The following is a 19,598-nucleotide window of genomic DNA, read 5'->3' as shown; positions in this document are numbered from 1 at the left end:
TGGCAGGCGAGTATTGTTAGTATACTTTTGGGAGTTATTGATGAAGAGATTGGGTAATGAAAACAGTTTTTATTTCTGGAATCAGCTGTCAAACACTACTATATTTGAAGAAAATATTCAACAGGTTTTATTCTTAGGACTGAATAAAAGCAAATTATAACTTTGTTAAAACAGAAAATGAACATAAAAGACTAAAGATAAATTTTTTTATAGAAAGTTTAAATATTTGTTGCTAAAACTCGGTTAATAATGTTGTTGCTGTCGTAGGCCATTTAGGCAAGTGGTGCGATAGTTATAACGCCACCTATGGCGCCACCTATGGCCAAGAATTCGATTTCTGCCACACTCATACGTCACAACCGTTTATAGATTCATACATCAAGTAAATTCATCCGAATATAGTAATTTTGACCTGAATCCGAGAACTATCCATCTCCAATTCAGTACTCTCAGAAATATAATTAATTATGGAAGCATGGAGGACTTCGTGACCCGGCAGAATTAACGTGCATCAGTCACTATTTACTACAAGGGGAGTCTTTGGCTGGCTGGGTTCGAACACCCGTTCTCACGAACATGAGTCCAGCTCCCTGCCAACCAGACCTCTGTTACTAATAAATCCATTATTACATCAATATTTTTGCCATAAGTTTTATTTTACGAAAATGTGATTTTAAGAGCTGTAGGCAATAATTGTTTGGGGGGGGGGGCCTTTTCTCTACCAAACGTATGTTTTTAAATATCTATACTATTTAATGTTACTGGTTTTAAAGATAATTTAGTAATCTATATAAACTTAAAAATAATGTGGAACTTTGATGAGCAAAATTCTTTCAAACTTTCTTAATTTAAATTTTTGGGCTAAATGAATTGGGGATAAATAAAAACTTCAGATAAAAACTGAAATAAAAAATGGGAAAAAAGAACTTATCTAATTTCGTTGAAAGCATTAATGGCTAAAAAAATTACTTTTCACGCTTAATTTCTGAATTGTTTCTTATAACGTGAAAATTTAGTTCTATTTTCACCAGAAGCTTGAAGTTTCAGCTATGAGTTTTTTAAAAAAAAGTTGCAGTTTATTTTAGAATTATATGGCACTGATTTCTTTTAGAAAATATTCCATGTCCAAAAAGTATAGATTTCAAGGAACCAATTTGTTAGATTGTTTTTTTTTTAATAATTTCATCAAACGTTAAGCGATTTGATCAGACATTCATAATCTTTGTCCCAATTTCAAATTTGTGTGATTATGTCAAAATCAGTTTCTTTACTGGCCAGACTAACTTCAAATTCCAGAAACATTTTCCTCCAAAATCTGATTAGAAAATGAAATCTGATGCTTCGAGAGCGTGTTTTGACTTTTTCTACGGTGCAAATGTATAGGATAAGTTTATTAAGTGTCAATGTAATAATGTTATAGCATAACTTTCAGTAAAACAGAAGGTTTCGACTGTTATTTTAAAAACTAAGTCTAAGCTCAATTCCAAAGTGCGTGACACCATTTAAAAGTATGACTTTTGAAGAAAATATTGAAGAAAATATAGTTATTATGAATATAGAAAAATATAGGTATAAATGAATATTTAAAAAATATAGGTTTTGCCGATTAAATTTTAGAAATATATATCCTTGAAACGTCAAAATTTCAGTCCCATCTTATACTTCAAATATAATAGATCGACTATGTGGTTTGTGGAATGATTTAAGTCTGAGTGATGATAGTGCAAATGAGAGTGATATATTTCTAAAGCGTTAGAATTAAGTTTTAATTTATATTAAACATACCATTTCGACCATCATTTACGTAGTAGAAACTCAACTCTAAAGTGTATGACACCTTTTTAAAGAATGACTTTTGTAGAAATGTATTCGCGAAAATATTAGTTTTAAAAATACTGCTGAGGTTTTGCGATGCAAATTTGAAAAATAAACTCACCCTGTGACGTTGAATTTCAGTCATATTTTCGCCAAAAACATAATATTTCGACTATCTCGTATAACGTAAAATTCCAGTCAAAATTTCGCTTAAAATATATTTCAACTATTCTGTGTAACGTCAAATCCCAGTCACATTTTCGCATAAAACTTAGTATTTTGACTATCCTTTGTAACGCTAAATTTCAGTCACATTTTCACTTATAACATAATATTTCCACTATCCCGCGTAACGCTAAATTTAAATTACATTTTCACCTTAAACATGATATTTTAACTATGATGAAATATGTTTATAAAGCACCTGTGCAAAAGTTTGCTTAGTTTTAAATTTAAGCACGAGATTTTGATTATCATTTACATACAAATAAAAGTGGCGCTCAACTTTAAAAGTACTTTATAATAACATTTTATCGAATGATCGATTCACAAATAAGCATGTCACCAATTTTAAATGGAAAGTACTAAGATTATGTAAAAAATGACAAGATTTCACACTGATTGGAATAATTGCTTTAAATTAATTAAAACAGTGAAAGATTTCGAACGCAAACGAAAAATAATATGAAAAAAAGGATAAATATTAAACTATGTCATAAAACTCAAATTACTAACTATTCTCCAACGAATTCTCTTCTCTCTTCAATTTTATTCGAACAGAAAATGTAACTCATTTTCAGTTCTTGTTCGAAAACCTTTTGAAAAATTTGACAAATAGGAATAAAATCTCTTCTTTGATTGGTTCAGGCTTGCGAAGGGAAAATATTCTCGTCTAAAGAGGATGTTCCAGTACAAACGGTAAATGAAATTGCATTCCTTTTCTCATGCTTTCTCAAATAAAAGGTAAAATGTCACCCTCTTCTTCGAGAAGAATTCTCTCGAAGATTCTTGCCATCTTTTAGAGTAGAATTTATTCTTTCTTTTATTTTGTGTCATTAAAGGTGTCTTCAATCAATGGAAATATCGGAAGAATATTTACACTTATTACTTTTTTTTTGTTGCTGTTCTATGCATTTCGAATAATGGAATTTTTATATTTTTAATAAACCCATTTTTCATATCATTATTTGAAAAGTATATTTTCAAAAGTAGATTTTTTTCAACGACTTTCGAAACGAAAATGAATGTTTATCAAAACTGCTGTTAATGTTGAGAATATTTTGATATAAAATATCTTTTCTTATAAATAGTTTTATATATAGTTATATTTTATGCATATAGTTACAGAGTTACATGTAGCTTTAATTTATGCGTTTTTCATTCAGAATTAATCTGAATATAAACGAATTTTAAATCAGAGTTTGGGACTGCAGTAAATACATTTTCAAATGTAATATCATATATCTTTATACAAGTTTTTTGAAGCTTCGTATTTTCTTTCTCAAACTAATTTATTTTAAAGGAATGCAAATAACTTTGATTTTAGTATTTGCATAGGTGATTACATTTAATGCATTGTATGTTTTCATGGAAAAAAATTGAAAGCATTTCATGAAATAACATATAACCAGCAAATGCTTTACAAACCAATACATTCAAATTGTTTCACCAATATAATGTTTTTTCTCTTCTAAAATACTAAATTAAGTCATTAAAAGGATGCATATTACAAATTAAATGACTGAGGTTTAATTGAATGTTATGTAATGGAGAACGAAAAGTTTTCTAGTTTAGTAGTAGTTAAAAAATACTTAATGCGAATTCTCTCCTCCCCCCCTCCGCTGTAGAAAACAAACATTTATATATTTTTCACTTTTTTTGCAAACGATTTAGAACGGACTAAACAGTTTCGGAACTATGCGCCATGCAGTTCCTAAGACTGACATTTTTTCCCGTTTTGTTTTTTAAATAGTGAGCATTAGACATGGTTTAAAGATAAGAATAATCAAATCATTCTTAAGTCGGGTAAATTAGAAATCAAAATTTAAAGCAGGTCAGACAGTAAGTATGAATGTTTCATTTCAACTACAGATAAATATCTAAAGATATTCTACTCTAATGTTAGAACTTGTAAAAAAGCAAAGAAATTAAAGCAGCGACTTTTCCCTAACTATTAACTACTAATTGAACAATGAGTGTATCGTTTGCTTTTACCATTTTTGATTCCATTAATAAAATTATCTTTAATCGTTTAATTAGTTGTTTTATTTTAATTCAATAAATATTCGTCCTTTAAAAGATTCGGAGTGTTAGTGACATAGAATGCATCAACATTTTTTAGCGTAAGAAACTATTTGATTTCAATGTTTGAGCCATAAGCGATAATGCCTAAAAACGATCCACTTTGACATCATCATGACAGTTTTCTTGAAGCTTCTCCTGACCATACTGACCACTGCTCCCTCTAGTAACATTTAATGAAAATGGTTAGTTGATACAGTTGATTAAAATAGTTGACACTCTACCACTTCTAATTCAGTCTATGTCATATTTTTATTTACTTAATTCGATTATGTTTTTGAATGAATAAACAGTAATTCTTTGTGATTTATTGTCTTAAGGCCTGGTTTCTTAGGACAGGACGCCGTCAGCTGGAAATCAGCGCTAACCTCTGATTGGTCCATTTGTGAGTTTGATAGTATACGTCATCGAACGCTCATCTTGAACTACAATTGGCGTCCAACTCAACTGCAGTTGGATTACAACGTGACGTTAACCACAGAAGCAATGGCGGACAGCATCCAACAGCACATTGAAATCAGCCAAGATTTTGATTTTGACATTAAACATAGCTTCTTCATTAATCATAGCACTCTTCATTTAGCTCAGCTATAATGTGTTTTTTCTTGGACAAAGTCATTATTTGTTCTCTAAAACACTGGTCGACAAAAACAAAATCAATACAAATTCAAAATAAATATTTGTTTACGTTATTAACGCATGCGAAATGAGAGATAATGTCTGCGTTGGACGGACTGCTCACGCTGAGCTAACAAAAAAGTATTTTTTTGGCGTCAGCTCTACATCAACTTTCCGCTGACGCCCAGATAAGGCGCTAGTTCTAAGAAACCAGGCTTTGAGCTAACAAACCAGTATTTTGTTGGCGTCAGCGGGACGTTGACGTCCCGCTGACGCCCAGATAAGGCGCTAGTCCTAAGAAACCAGACCTTTAGAAGTATAATACTTTCTGATCTATTTCAAATGTTTTATTTTAGATTTCTGTTCTATTATAAGCAAAAAGTGTTTCTTTCATGTTTTTTTTACTCTTGTCTATTCACATTTATGTAAAATTTTGCTATAAACAGAGAAAAGATAAATGTATGTTAATAACGTTTTCCGTATTTATTCTTCTAAATTGGTTTGAAGGGAATAATTGTGCATGCTATCCATGAAATAAATATAACAAAAAGAAAAATGATAGAACTCAAAATATTTGAAATAAATCGTAATTTACTTTACAGTATGTACTTTTGTCATCAAAAACACGCGACATCCTAAAAGAATTAACATATAAGCATTTCACAGAAGTAAAATAAAATTGATACCCAAATAAATACAAAGAACTTCATAAACTCGATCAAAAACAAAAAATGAAAGCGATAAGTTCATCATTCTAACTAGTATTGCCTTTTGCCGTAAGATAGCGCTAAAAACGTTATGGCCTAAGTGTTGCCATTTTTGCACGCATCCGTAAGAAATCTGAAAAATCATGTCGCTTTTTTATATGCTCTATCATTAGAATGAAAACTTTTGATATCTTTGTTTGCGGTTTTATTTTTACTATTCTTTTCTTGCTTTTAAACTAATTTTTTTGGTTCATTATGAAGCATATATGTTTGATAGGCACGATTTTAAGTAAAAAAAAAAAAAAAAACGTGTTATTTCGTATAATTGATAAACCCGTTTTGCATATTTACCAACTTTAAACTACATTTTCATTTTTGTTTTTAGTAGAATTAATCATTGCCCATTGTTAAGGAAAATAAAAATAAATAAATTAACAGTAGTAAATAACATAAGATATTTATTAAGTTGTAGATTTTTTACTCATCAAATCTGCACAGTAGAGCGTCTTTAAGTGTTATTCTTCTATGATTTAAATATATTTTTTTTAAATATTTTATTTCATAACTGATGTTGAAAAGCCAACCCAATTCCAAGTTTACGACTTTCGATGTTCAACTACATTGCCAATAATTTTGAACCCAATCCAGAAGACAAGGGAACTCTTGGACGATGTATTGGGAGAAATTTGCCTCCGTGGAAGACTTTTGGATGTAACTAATCCGCATTGCATGGAGAGGATGAAAACAAAAACCTCTCACGGTTAGCTTACGGCAACGCGATTCAAACCCATGATCCGTCCACCACTGAGGATATTTTAAAGTCAGCACTGTGGTTGGTTCGAACCGGGAGCAGAATTCATATATATCATCCACCGCTGGCATTTACATCTCCTCATTTACAGGCGAACGCTCTATACACTGAAATAAGGCGGTTCTTATATTGTTAATTTTATTTTATCTTATAACAGGCATTAAACAGCCAACCCAATTCTGAGTTTACGACTATCAATGCTCAACTTCGTAGTCTTGTATTTCTTATTCCAACCCTGAAGACAAGGGAACTTGCCATTGGTGAACCTATCTTCGGTGAACCTATCATTTATCAGCCATTGGTGGAACCTATCTTTCTTTCGTGGAGAACTATTTAATGGATCTAAGCCACATTTGCGTTGCATGGAAAGTAAAACCTAGAAAACTAGCCATTGACGGGATTCGAACCTGGGTTAACTCAATGAGAGGCGAATGCTCTATCCCCTCAGCCACCGCGGATCTTATATTTTTTATAGACAGTCTTTCTACTTGTTGATTCTACGCAGAATGAAAGAAAACAATATTTTAACGCATATTTATGTACAAACCTTAATAAAAAAATTTTCAAAGTAATAAAAAAATACATTTAAACTTATTAAATTGCTTGAAAAGACATTATTCTTCACGTGGAAAGTTCAGAATTGAAAATAAAGGTACGTCTCGTAACTTATTCTTCCCAACGTAAATGATCCCCTTTGTTTTTTTGAGATAACCATAAGTGTACTTTAGTGGTAATCATCGCAATAAAAAAAATGTTGGCAATATTTCTAAAGACATGGAAAAAAAGTGGATCGAGAAGTGTATTTCATTCTAAATTGAGATTAGTGGTGGGCAATAAAGTGAAAGCTTACATTCGAGTTTGTCCTCGGGGCGACCTCCTTCTAAAAGTGAAAGATAGCAAACGATATCCTTCAGAGGAACACGCAAGGAATATACATCAACATGACTGCTGGCTTTCCGAAGAGGTTTCAATTCCACTAGAAGAAGATACATTTGAAAAGATGAAGGAATTTGTTACTTTACGAACACACATTTTTAAAATACATTAAATGAACATTTGGGGAATTTTAGATAGAAAGATTATGAATCTAACAAAGTACTATTTAACCAGGGATCTGTCCAGACATTTTGTGAAAGGTCCTGTTTTCGTAAAATTGTGAAAAAAACTATTCATAATTTGTGAATATAAAATAAGCGTTAAGTCACATTCTTTCAACCAGGTTCCTGATATTGTGAATTTGTGCAAATAGGGTCCAGTTATTGCAAAAATTGCTAAAACCCTTTTCAAGAAGTTTTTAAATTGTAAATAGATACAAGATTCTGCTCAACAATTGCTACCTTTAAATTAGAGATGCAACATACAAATATTTGGTATTTAGCCTATACGCAGAATATTCATTTCGGGCGAATAATGGAAACAAAATCATTCACATTTTTAATAATTTCAATTCACATATTTTAAATAACACAACTTAGTAATGTATCACTTTTAATGTGTTACGTATTAAATAAACTTAAACAACTCTTAAATTTTTAATATTTTATTTAAAAAATTGCCAGAAATTAATTTTTATGCGCATAATATTCTATTAACTAATTTTATGAATAAACATAAATGGATCAATTGTTTATTTACAAAAAAAAATTATGATTTAATATTAATAAGAATGTGCACACGCTGCTTGTAAAAGTAGAATCATTTTCTTAGAATACTACTTTTGGAATTTAAACTTAGGGAAACTTAGTTTGTCTCGAACCGTCTTTCTCTCCCCCCCCCCCCCGGGAAGGGTTTATTCGATTAACAAAACAATAATGAAGATAAACAAATTTGTGAAGGGTCCGATTAAAAGGTAAATTATTGTGTGAAGGGTCCGTTTTTATGAAAATATATTTTGTGAAGGGTCCGTTAACGGACCCAAATTTCTTCAAAACAGGCCCTTGATTTAACTGAAATACTGTGCTGATATATATTACATTTCCAAGTTAACACTACACTATCGGATTAAATTACGGTTTCAACTACCAGCAATTTGGGTGCATCATCCGTTGACCGCAAAATTATCCATTTTAACCGTCAAGTTCATTTTTACCGAAATATACTATACCGTAATTTGTACAATAATATTTATTTAAATAGAGTGATTCAATGATTTTATGGTAATTATTATAGTAAAAATTACGGTACATTAGATTTTTTGTTTCGTAACTTGTTTCGGCACAAATGTATTATTAAGGTAAAATTGACCGACACTCTGAGTGCCGGTACTTTTCACCTAAATTTGATCCAGAATTTTTTATAGAGTACGTTACAGTTGTTACACGTTATAATAAAGATGTAATATACTAAAGATAATTTTTTCCATTTTTACTCATTATAACATATGTTGAAAGGTATAAATGCGTTTTGTTATTTGCAGATATTTTGGAATATAAAAAGCTAATACTTAACTTTGTACAAAAACTCTTTATCCAACTTTATCTTTGAGACCTGGGTAATGGGGGCATAAAAAAACTCGAACGGTAATATTCGTAAAATCTCCAGACAAAGCATTTTATAATATATATTTTTTTAAATGGTTCCAAAAAAAAGAAAGAAAAAAAAGACAAATTCATAGTAAAGAAAAAAAAATTCTTGGCAACAAGGGTGAGTTTAATAGCAAAAAGAAATCGAACATCGTAGCCCAGGTGTTCGATTCGCCTTTTGGATTCTTTCGGTTAAAGTTAAAATACGACCAAAGATCTAAGATTTTCTTCTTCTTTTTTTGTAATTTTATAATATTATAAAAGTGCGTTATTTTTTCACAAAGCACTGGGTTTCTATCGTGATGCTAGTCCACTTTGGGAGAGTTTGATTATTAACTAGCATCTCTTTCGAACTTTCAAACATTTTCAAAGAAAACTTAGGAACTTTGGTAAGATGAATTAATAAACCTAAATCATACTTAATGTATTTAAAAAAAACTTAAAACTTTGCGAGCTGTTAAGATGCAATCATGGTTTATTTCATGGTTTATCGTGACTCAAAATTACTTTTGGTCTAAAAATATCTCGACCTATTTGAAACATTAAAAAAATTTCAACACGTTCCAAAATATAACATTTTGTAATGTTTTTGAGAAAATATTGTTATAATATTTGTCGGAAATAGAAATAAGAATTTAATAGACCATACATTAAAGAGTTTTCATTTTAAACAAGTTACTTATGAAAACTTTGTTATTAAATCCAATTGAATTTCATCCATATGCTTTGAAAAATAGATACTCAAAATTCACGAAATATTCTTTGTTTTTAACGAAACGTTACCAATAAAATGCTTTGATTTAATATTTTGTTAAATATAGATAATTACTGTTTTCACTAGTTTGATCATAAAAATCCCCTCCCTTAAAAATATATACATAAAAACTATTGATTATGAAATACTATTCAAAATAAAAGTAGAATATTCGAACGAGTTCTTAGTCATCACCACACTGTAAACAATTCCTTATCAAATTTCGGTAAAATCCCTTTTTACCAAAACAAACAACAAACAAAAATCTGATATACCATAATTTTTGCAATTATTATTACAATGATAGTACAATAATTATTAAAATAACTAAATCACCCTAATTCAATAAATATTACTGTAAAAATTAGAATAAAATATTTTATGATCAAAATTGATTTTATAGATGATGCACCCAAAGTGCCAGTATACTTTATACCGCAATTGATCCGAAGTTTTATGAAGATGATTTAAATTTGGGAAACATTTGATTAAAAAGTACTTTAACTCCACCATCCCGTAGTAAAGTGTAACCAGCTTGTTATGAAATAAGATTAAAAAAAAGTTGGAGAATTGCTAGATTGCACTGACATGGCATGTAAGTAAAAAAATATTCTTCTCCAAATATTTAAGAGTACGCATTGCATGAAAAAATAAATAACTTCGTAATGGAATAATTGTTATAAAAACAAACTACAGATTGAGGATTTGTGAGTTTTATTTGCTGGAAGTTTAATTGACATTAGTTGTAGATTTTAAATTACGAGTACAAATTTAAATTCATTCTGAATAAGTTGGTGAAATAATTTCGATTTTGAAACATTTAATTGTCATAACAAAATACTGAACACTTGAATGGAAATTCTGAATGCTTAAGTAGCTAACAAATAACTTTGAAAATAATCCTTTTCACAACTAATTAAAGAAGCTTGTTTTAAGTATTCATCAATTGTGTGTAAAATCAAAAACACGATAGTCGATCACTTAATTTTAAAAGGTAATTAAGTTTTCGCACTTTAATACTTCCTTAATTAAATAACTTGAGACAAAATAATAAGCTATTTTCCGTCAGCTAGCTATGAAAGTTACTCTTAATTGGCATTTTATGAACGAAGTGGTTTAAAAAGTCTCGGAAAACTATCAAAACTTTGACACTATATCGTTGTTATTTAATGGAAGTAGTTTTTGAGATAGCTTAAGGTGAAACATATGGCATGAAAATGAAAGAATTTCGGGATTTTAAATCCGTAATTAAAGTTCTAGATAAGTAAGAAAATTATTGATAATAGAGTAAGTTTTACTACACACTATGTGACGCAATTTTTCTATATAAAAGTTTATTATTATCTGGAAATTTTTTTTTAAAATCCATAAATGAATGGCTGAAAATGAATCAAACTTCGACATCATTCTTTGTCGATTCTTCATCTCGAAGAGAATTCGTTATTATAGTTTAAGGATGTAAAAGAATCGCTTATTAAAATCAGCAATTCTGCACTATAATATTTTTTCTTTTATAAATACAATAAGCAATCAAAATTCTATTTTTGTTAAAAAGATATTTGGAAGAATCTTTTTTGGAGCAATTTATTATTTTGAGCAATATATTTAGAGCAATTTTTTTTGTTCCAATTATATTTATTTGCAACACCCTACCAGATAAAGTGGGAAAATAAAACATTATAAATACGTAAAATAAAACGCAATCCGAATAAATGCATTTTACAAATTAAAACAATCAAATTACATATAACTTTGGAAGAGCATTTTAAATAAATAATTCCAAGAAACTGAAGCAGTAAGATATTACCTGATAGAAAATTTGATAAGGTTCAAAAAAATATTTTCAGTCTTTATTTATTCATTCATTTTTTTGAAGCGTATCAAGTTTTCTATCAGGTAATATGCAAATGCATGTTATCTGATATGCGATGTAAAAAAAAGTAACGATTTAATTTAAAAGTTTCTGTGCGAGATGTCGTAAATTAAAGTTGCCATTGCTCATTTTGGAGAATAACTTGACAATTATCCAAGCTGCACCACAAAATTTGGTCTAACCTTCACACAAACAAAATTTCTGCATATATAGACCCGGTGAAACGAAACAAGAACTCTCAACTTTTCAACTTTTACTTCAGATATTATGAAAATTTCTCTCAAAAAATCTTTCTAAATTTTTTATTAATTATGCATTTTTTATTGTGTTGGCATACCTAATTTTATTTTATTTGCTTCGTACAGAAATGTCCAGGCCAGAGGTTGCTGTGCCTAATCACATGGTTGGCGTGTTAATGTTACATCCTTTTTTGGCTCAGTTTTTAATCATACTTAATCAATTTTCGAATCGGATTTAATTGAATACCTGCAAGCGACGTCATGCGTAGGTGTCAAATCTGATTGGATGCTGAATCGTGACATAAAGAAATACCACGATCCAATTATTATTCAATTAATTGGATACCTGCAACCGTCGGTAAATCGTGGAATTTTTCGATTTGACCCACATATGCCAATCAGGTTCGACCCATGCCCGTGACGTCACCTAAACGTATTCAATTGAATTTGATTTCAATTACAGGAATGGCTACAATTGTCACACTTCTTCTCGAGTTGTAAGTACACAGTTACAGCTAAAGCTTAGTTGTCAATGGCAACCAGTTGTTTGCACTATTCTACTCTGAAATGAAACGTATACCAATCGGTTCCTACCAGTAACTTAATTGACCACTGATAAATTTTCAGTTGGTAGGTAACTGAAGTTACATCAGCTTTGAGATATTAATATAAGAAAGAATTATTTTGATTGCTTACCTTATTTAAAAAGAAATAATGAAAGAAATAGTGCAAAAGCTTTGAAAAAAACAAAACTTAAACACTTAAAGAAAAAAAAAAGGCTTGCAATAATGTAATTAAAACTGACAGGCTCTGTTCGGTACTAACCATTGTGAACCAGTATGGAACTATTAGATTTCCTAGAGGAATTCCTAGAGACTTGGCTGTGGTTTGGAGAGGAGTCTGATGATTTTTGATCAGTATAGTTAGCTGTGACCGTAACCATTGGGTGAACAGATGCACTTCCTGAAAAAGAGGAAAACGTTTTATGCTAATAACTTCTTCTAATAGCCTTCAATGAAAATCTATTTCATATAATATATAAAAATTTCTTATTCAAGTATGACTAAGAATTGGGTACTTGAGCTTCAAGAAGATTACTGATATCCACACATGTGACATGTCAGCGCCATCAGATGGCTTATAAGCAAAATGGCGTGTTACAGTTCAGCTAAGTTTCTCCACAAGGCACAGTGGGCCAGCATCCAAGGTTTCGTGGTCAAAATTAGTATTTCGATAAAACTTGTTTCAAAATTTGGTCGGTTTTATTTAGAGATTTCATGTGCAGGTAAATTAAATGCAGGCGAACAAAAAATATACATACATACATACATACCTACATACATATATATATATATATATATATATATATATATATATATATATATATATATATATATATATATATATATATATATATATATATATATATATATATATATATATATATATATATATATATATATATATATATATATATATATATATATATATATATATATATATATATATATATAAGTTCAAAATGAAGAATAAAACAAAGAAAAATTAAAGACATATGAAAAAAAGGGGGTGGGAAATAATAAGTAAAAAAAAATAACAAACAACATTTTATTAAAAAAAAAAAAAAAAAAATAATAAATAAATAAAATGTTAATTAAAAAACCGGAAAAAAAGCCGGGAAAAAAAGATATAATCTTTTCTTCAGCCCACACGATTATATCCGCAAAACAGAGTGCTTTCTGATATTGTATCAATAAAGCCAAAGCAAAATATATTAATACAATAGTGTGAGGAGCACTCAAAAAATTTTTTTAGAAAATAACTACATAAAAATAGATCATAAAAAGTAAAAATAACATGTAGAAACAGATCATAAAATAAAATAAAAAGTAAAAACATTAAAAAGGGGGGACTATAAAGCGAGTAGCAAAATCATAACAACTTACTTGGACGGATATTTTTCAAGAATGATTTAAAAATGTTTTCGCAGAAAGATTGCCAGATTACAAAATATGAAAACAAAAGATGAAAACAAAAGCGCAAATAGAGTGTAACAAGAGGGTTTTAAAGTGTCGTTCTTACTGCACTGCTGAAGTGATTTGTTATTTTGAGTTTTGATTTGTTAGTTACCAAGGATGGGCCCGAAATGGATGTGCGCAAGGTAATATTATACTGGATAATTTTAAAAATTGATCATAAATAGTTTTAGAAGATAGATGTTTATTTAAGAAAAAATATAAAATAGAAAAGAGAAACATAAATTGCCTGCTTTGCAAATAATTTTAGCCGCGGATTTGCACGATATGGATTAGCACATAGAAAAATTATTTAAATTATCAAAGAAAGAATTTTAATAGATAATTTTAACACAGATTTGGCCGAAATGGATTTGCACATGGAAAAATTAACAAAGAAAAAATTTTAGCAGATAATTTTAACCACGGATTTGCCCAAAATGGATTTGCACATGGAAAATTGTATAAATTAATAAAGAAATTTTTAGCAAACAATTTTATCCACGGATTTGCCCGAAATGGATTTGCACATGGAAAAACTGTATAGATTAACAAAGGAAATTATTTAGCAAAGGAATTTTTAGTAAATAATTCTAACCACAGATTTGCCCGAAATGGATTTGCACATGGAAAGATTAACAAAGAAAAAAATTTTTAGTACATAATTTTAGCCACGGATTTGCCCGAAATGGATTTGCACATGGAAAATTGTATAAATTAATAAAGAAATTTTTAGCAAACAATTTTATCCACGGATTTGCCCGAAAAACTGTATAGATTAACAAAGGAAATTATTTAGTAAAGGAATTTTTGGTAAATAATTCTAACCACATTGTTTTTCTTAACTTTCTTAGTGTTTTCTTGTATTTATTTATTTATATATATGTATATAACGAATATTACTATAACTCGATTTTTTTATGAGGTCCCGACCCTTTTATCTTCAATTTCATGCTAATTATTCTCGATTACTCGAATTTTACTCCCTTTAACTCGATTTTTTTGGGATCTTTTAAAGCAAGAAAAAAAAAAAACGTTGGAGCTGATATCTTGCCCCTTCTTTTGCAACACACACACAGTGTCTTTCGCACTCTTCATGGAGAAGCTAAAACTGTCCCTCTTGAAGTATGTGAACAGTGGTTAAATGAAACGTTACCAAATTTACTTCAAAGATAGTTAAAATAATGTTTTCAATATTGATGAAATGGGTTTATTTTTTAAATGTCTTCCAAATAAGACTATGATGTTTAAGGATGAAAACTGCTCAGGGGGTAAAATGAGCAAGGAACGTTTGATTGTCCTAGTTGGAGGAAATGCGTCTGGGACAGAAAAATTGCCCTTACTTGTTATCGGAAAATACCAAAATCCCCGATGTTTCAAGAATGTAAAAACGTATCGCAACGCAGTAAAACGAATGTAAAAACGCAGTTTTGGATGACATCAGTTTTATTTGAAGACTATGTAAGAAAATTGGATCTGAAATTCTTCGCAAAAAGGGAAAAGTGATACTCTTTATGGATAAATGCACAGCGCATAGCGATCTACCTAGTTTGAAAGCAGTAAACTTGCAGTTTCTCCCGCCAAACACAACAGCAAAGTTGCAGCCGATGGACCAGGGTATCATAAAGTGCTTCAAACAGTCTTCTCGTAAATGGCTTGTCAGAAAAATGATCTTAAATATTGTAAGCATTCAGAAGATTTGTAATTAATAAGCATTAATTAAATTATCCGACAATATTTTAAAAGTCCAAAATCGAAACTAACGATAAGTCGAACTTCCGATATGTCGAAGTTTTTCGTCAGTCCTATCAGATTCGAGTTATCGCGAATTCACTGTATATATATATATATATATATATATATATATATATATATATATATATATATATATATATATATATATATATATATATATATATATATATATATATATATATATATATATATATATATATATATATATATATATATATATATATATATATATATATATATATATATATATATATATATATATATATATATATATATATATATATAGTACGTTTAAATAATTAAATATAGGAATGAAAATATAATAATTTTCGTAATTTTATATTAAAAATGAAAAGCAAAATATATTTCCGAAGTAATATTACAAAATAACGCGAAAACATGAAAAATGACTTAATTTTTGTTTTTCGGTATATTTAGTCCACCTTTGCAATATGGGCAAAATGGGGCAGGTTTTTTCGAAAGAAGAAACATCAAAGAAGACAACAACAAAAAAGTTTAGCTAATTACCTCGTGGAACTTTTTGGAGATAAGTTTCGAAAGTGATTCAAACATTGTAAAATGTCAAATGATAAGATATAAACTATAAGTTTGTCAAGAGTATTAACTAATCCAACAAATTGAAAAATTGCACTATAATTTCAGACTAATTACTCTGATAAAAATGCAACAGAAAGGTGAAATTCCTATATATATTTCTGAAATATAAATTTTAAAGTCAAATTAAAAAAGAAAAAATTAGCATATTTTTCACTACATTGTACTCTTGTCGGTCCGAAAAGTAAATTATAATGTTTGGAATGATTATGGATACTTAACTTGGGCGAAATTAAAGCTGTCTAAACATATTTTAGATGAAATTTAATTTTTGACTTTTTGAAAGATCATGGTCTTCTGGTCTACTGTGCAAGGGTTAGAATTAGTTAACGTGAAGTTAATTAAATGCAGTGCTGCATCGCACATCAAATTTGTTAAAAAAATTCTTTCTCGTCTAAGTCTTTTACTTAATTTAGATTTATTAGTTGTTTATGTATTTTATTGTAACCATTATATATTTTTATTTTGGATATCTGGCAACTTCGATGCATAATTAGTTTGCTTATGTTAAACATGGCTTCGTGTCTGTCTTTGTGTTAAGTAAGAAATATTTAGTCAAAGAATTGAAATCTGTGTGAAGGAATATAAAAGGTGTTATTTAAGGGAAGTTGTACTTGATGGGCTTGGTTTACTTGAAATAGAATGGAAAGAACAGTTGCTCGCGTAAACAAATGCCACGTTTCAACAACCAATCAGGATCGAAATACGCACACTACGTCAATTGCAGGTTTCCTATTAGGTGCAAATTGTTAAAACTAGTAGATTCTTTTTATTTGAGTATGCGTAAGTTGTAAAATAAAATTTGTTCTATAATAGCGACATAACAGTCAACGACACAGATTCTAACATACAATTTACACATACTCAAACAACAAATAAATAGAAACAAGGCAAAGTAGGTATTTTATTTGCGTCACACTAGAGCTGCATAATGGGGTAATGACGACAGTTTAGGAAACGTCCCTGAGGATGATCCGAAGACATGCTTTCACAATTTTGTGATGGCCACTACCTCATTTTAGACATATATCTGAAGGGGATGGAAATTTTCTCCAGACCCATGATACTGCTTGGAAACCGACCACAGGACATTCAATTTAACAGATTTTCCTAGCACGTATATCGCATGTACTCGGTGGCTCTTAGGAAAGGCGAGAATCGAACCCCGGTCCATCCGGAACACTTGGCTACCACGGTCCAGTGGTCTGACACACAAGTATCACACCAGTATTATAACTGATGACGCAAGTAAATAAATTCTTGTATCCACCTATGGATCTTATTTATCAAAAGTTAGTTTCATGGAAATAAATAGTTTCTAAAAATAATTTATTCTTCTTTATCATTTCATTTAATAATAGTTGAAAAATATTTTAATTGTAAGACACACAAACTTTTACACCAGTTTATATTACGTAATTTAAAATTATAAGACTAAAAATTTGAATGAAATTGGTTGAACAGTTTTTGAGTTATATAGTTTCAAAGGAGTCGTAATTTTAATTTCTGATTAATCACAAATTGTTCCACTCAAAAATCGCTCAAAATTAGTATTTTATCATTTAAAATTGCGTAATTTAATAAGGTGTAAAAACTTGCCCACCTTAAAATCCAATTTTTTATTAAAATTAAACAAAAAATAAATATTTTTTTCATGAAACTATCCTTGAGAAAATGAGTTCCATAAGTGACAGCAAGAAATATTTAAATTGCACAATCAGTTTTAAAGATATGATAAAAAGAAAGAAATCAATGTTACTAAACTTTCGTATATTCTCATGGCTGTTATCGGCATCATATTTTCCAAATTGAGAATATATTTTGATGGTTAAAAATCTAAATCCATCAGAAATTACTTATTTTGTGCCTTATTTTAGTAACTTTTTTTAATAATTAGTGCTACTTAATCAGTTTAAGATAAACTCTATGAACATTTAAGATTTGTTCTAAGCATGTAAAAATCTGTTCATTAGAACAGAAGTTATTCGGGGTGATATTTTTTTTCCAATCACTTCTGAACACTTCATATTTCATTGTTATGTTTGGGCTATTTACATTTTTTTCAAAAAAGTTGGATTTTATGTTATATTGTTAAGGTAGTTTAAAATGTTTGTCAGAAAGTCTGAAAAAAAATAATTGAAGTAATTAATTTTTTTTCTTTTCTTTTACTAGCAAAAAGGATCACACTATTTATTGTATTCTATTGATACAATAGTGATATTGATACAATAGTGAAACTCACTAATAGTATTATATTGATATATTTTGCTTTGGCTATATTAATGGCTTTGGTTAGAAAGCACTCTATTGCGCGGATATAATCGTGTGAGCTGTCGACGAGAATATATCTATTCCTTATTTTGTTTTCTGGCTTTTCAATATTTCAAAAAAAGCTTTTGAAACGAATTTTAATTATTTCAAAATAATTAAAATTATTTTTTCCAAAATCTCGATAAAAATAAACTAATTAAAGCAGGCGAATATATATATGAAATTTAATAACTGTTAAATTAATTAGATGTAGAATAATAATGTTGACGTTTCATTGGCATTTACAACAAAGGAAAGTATTACGACAAGTGATAAAAATAGCAATGCGAACGAATGTTTGGGGCTCTGTGAGGTCCAAACTTATGTTTTTCTAGAAAAATATTGGGAGTAAATTCCAGAATTATATTTAATTAGCTTGAAGGTGACTTTTAATGCAGCTTCTAAAAATATGAGGAACTTTCAAATAACGGTGGTTGGACTGCTCAATTTTTTTGCAACAGCTGGGCCTGAAATTTCTGGCACGCCTCTTCGATGATTTTAACTCTGCATAACTTGTACCCAGGGGCCCCCATCAGGGGGGAAGGTGGGCGCACGATGCACCCACTTAAAGCTGGGGGGGGGAATTTTTACACTTAATAAAACGAATAGTTTGGGGGGGATTTAGACGAGAGATTTTTTTTAAGTAGATAAATAAAAGAAGCAACTGGCCATTTTCAGGCATACATAACTTGATAAATTTTTTTGGGGGGGATGAATGCTCCCAAGAGCATGGGAGCCGCTTAGATGGGGGCCGCTGCTTGTACCTTATAAAAATTCTTCTCGAATAGGAAAATATTTAAACTTTATAACTATTAATACAATTAATTTGCACTTAACAAGTGTTAGTATTAATTAATACTGTTATTAAGAAAATTTTAATTTACATGCATATATTTTAATGAACACTTAGTGGAATGTAATATATTATTTAATAAAGCATTTTTGTAGCAATACTTAAAGAAATAAATTTCAACAAATATTATTGCACGGAATATCCAAATCGCATTGAAATCGTTCACAAAATTCTTGTATAGGAGCTGCATATGAATAATACATAAAATAAATATACATAGAATTATATTTATGAAAATATATTTCTTGCATATTTACGAACACATTATAAAATAAATTGGTTTGTCTTTCTCAGTTAATATCTTCAATAATTGCAACTTAAATAAATAAATTTGGTTTTGAAATTTAAGAATTAAAATAATTTTAATGCACTTATTTAATGTTTTCCTATTGATGAAATTTAAGGCGCTT

General features: G+C 29.3%; 1 protein-coding gene across 8 annotated transcripts in view; it reads right to left on the bottom strand.

Moving 5' to 3' along the window:
• The window catches only part of Dgk (diacyl glycerol kinase 1), a 464,938-nt gene that overhangs the window by 129,468 nt on the left and 315,872 nt on the right, over positions 1–19,598 (bottom strand). For all 8 annotated transcript variants that reach the window (XM_087159924.1, XM_087159926.1, XM_087159928.1 and 5 more), the window contains exons 8-9: positions 12,466–12,603; positions 7,103–7,228 (exon numbers count right to left, since the gene is read on the bottom strand). In XM_087159924.1, coding sequence (XP_087016050.1) covers positions 7,103–7,228; positions 12,466–12,603 — 264 coding nt within the window. The remainder of the gene's footprint in view (positions 1–7,102; positions 7,229–12,465; positions 12,604–19,598) is intronic.

The sequence above is a fragment of the Parasteatoda tepidariorum genome, chromosome 3 (assembly GCF_982258835.1).
Source record: "Parasteatoda tepidariorum strain Cologne lab strain chromosome 3, Ptep-v5.0, whole genome shotgun sequence".
NCBI lineage: Eukaryota > Metazoa > Arthropoda > Arachnida > Araneae > Theridiidae > Parasteatoda > Parasteatoda tepidariorum.
The sequence above is the reverse complement of the archived record's forward strand: the minus strand, read 5'-3'. Positions and strand labels throughout refer to the sequence as shown.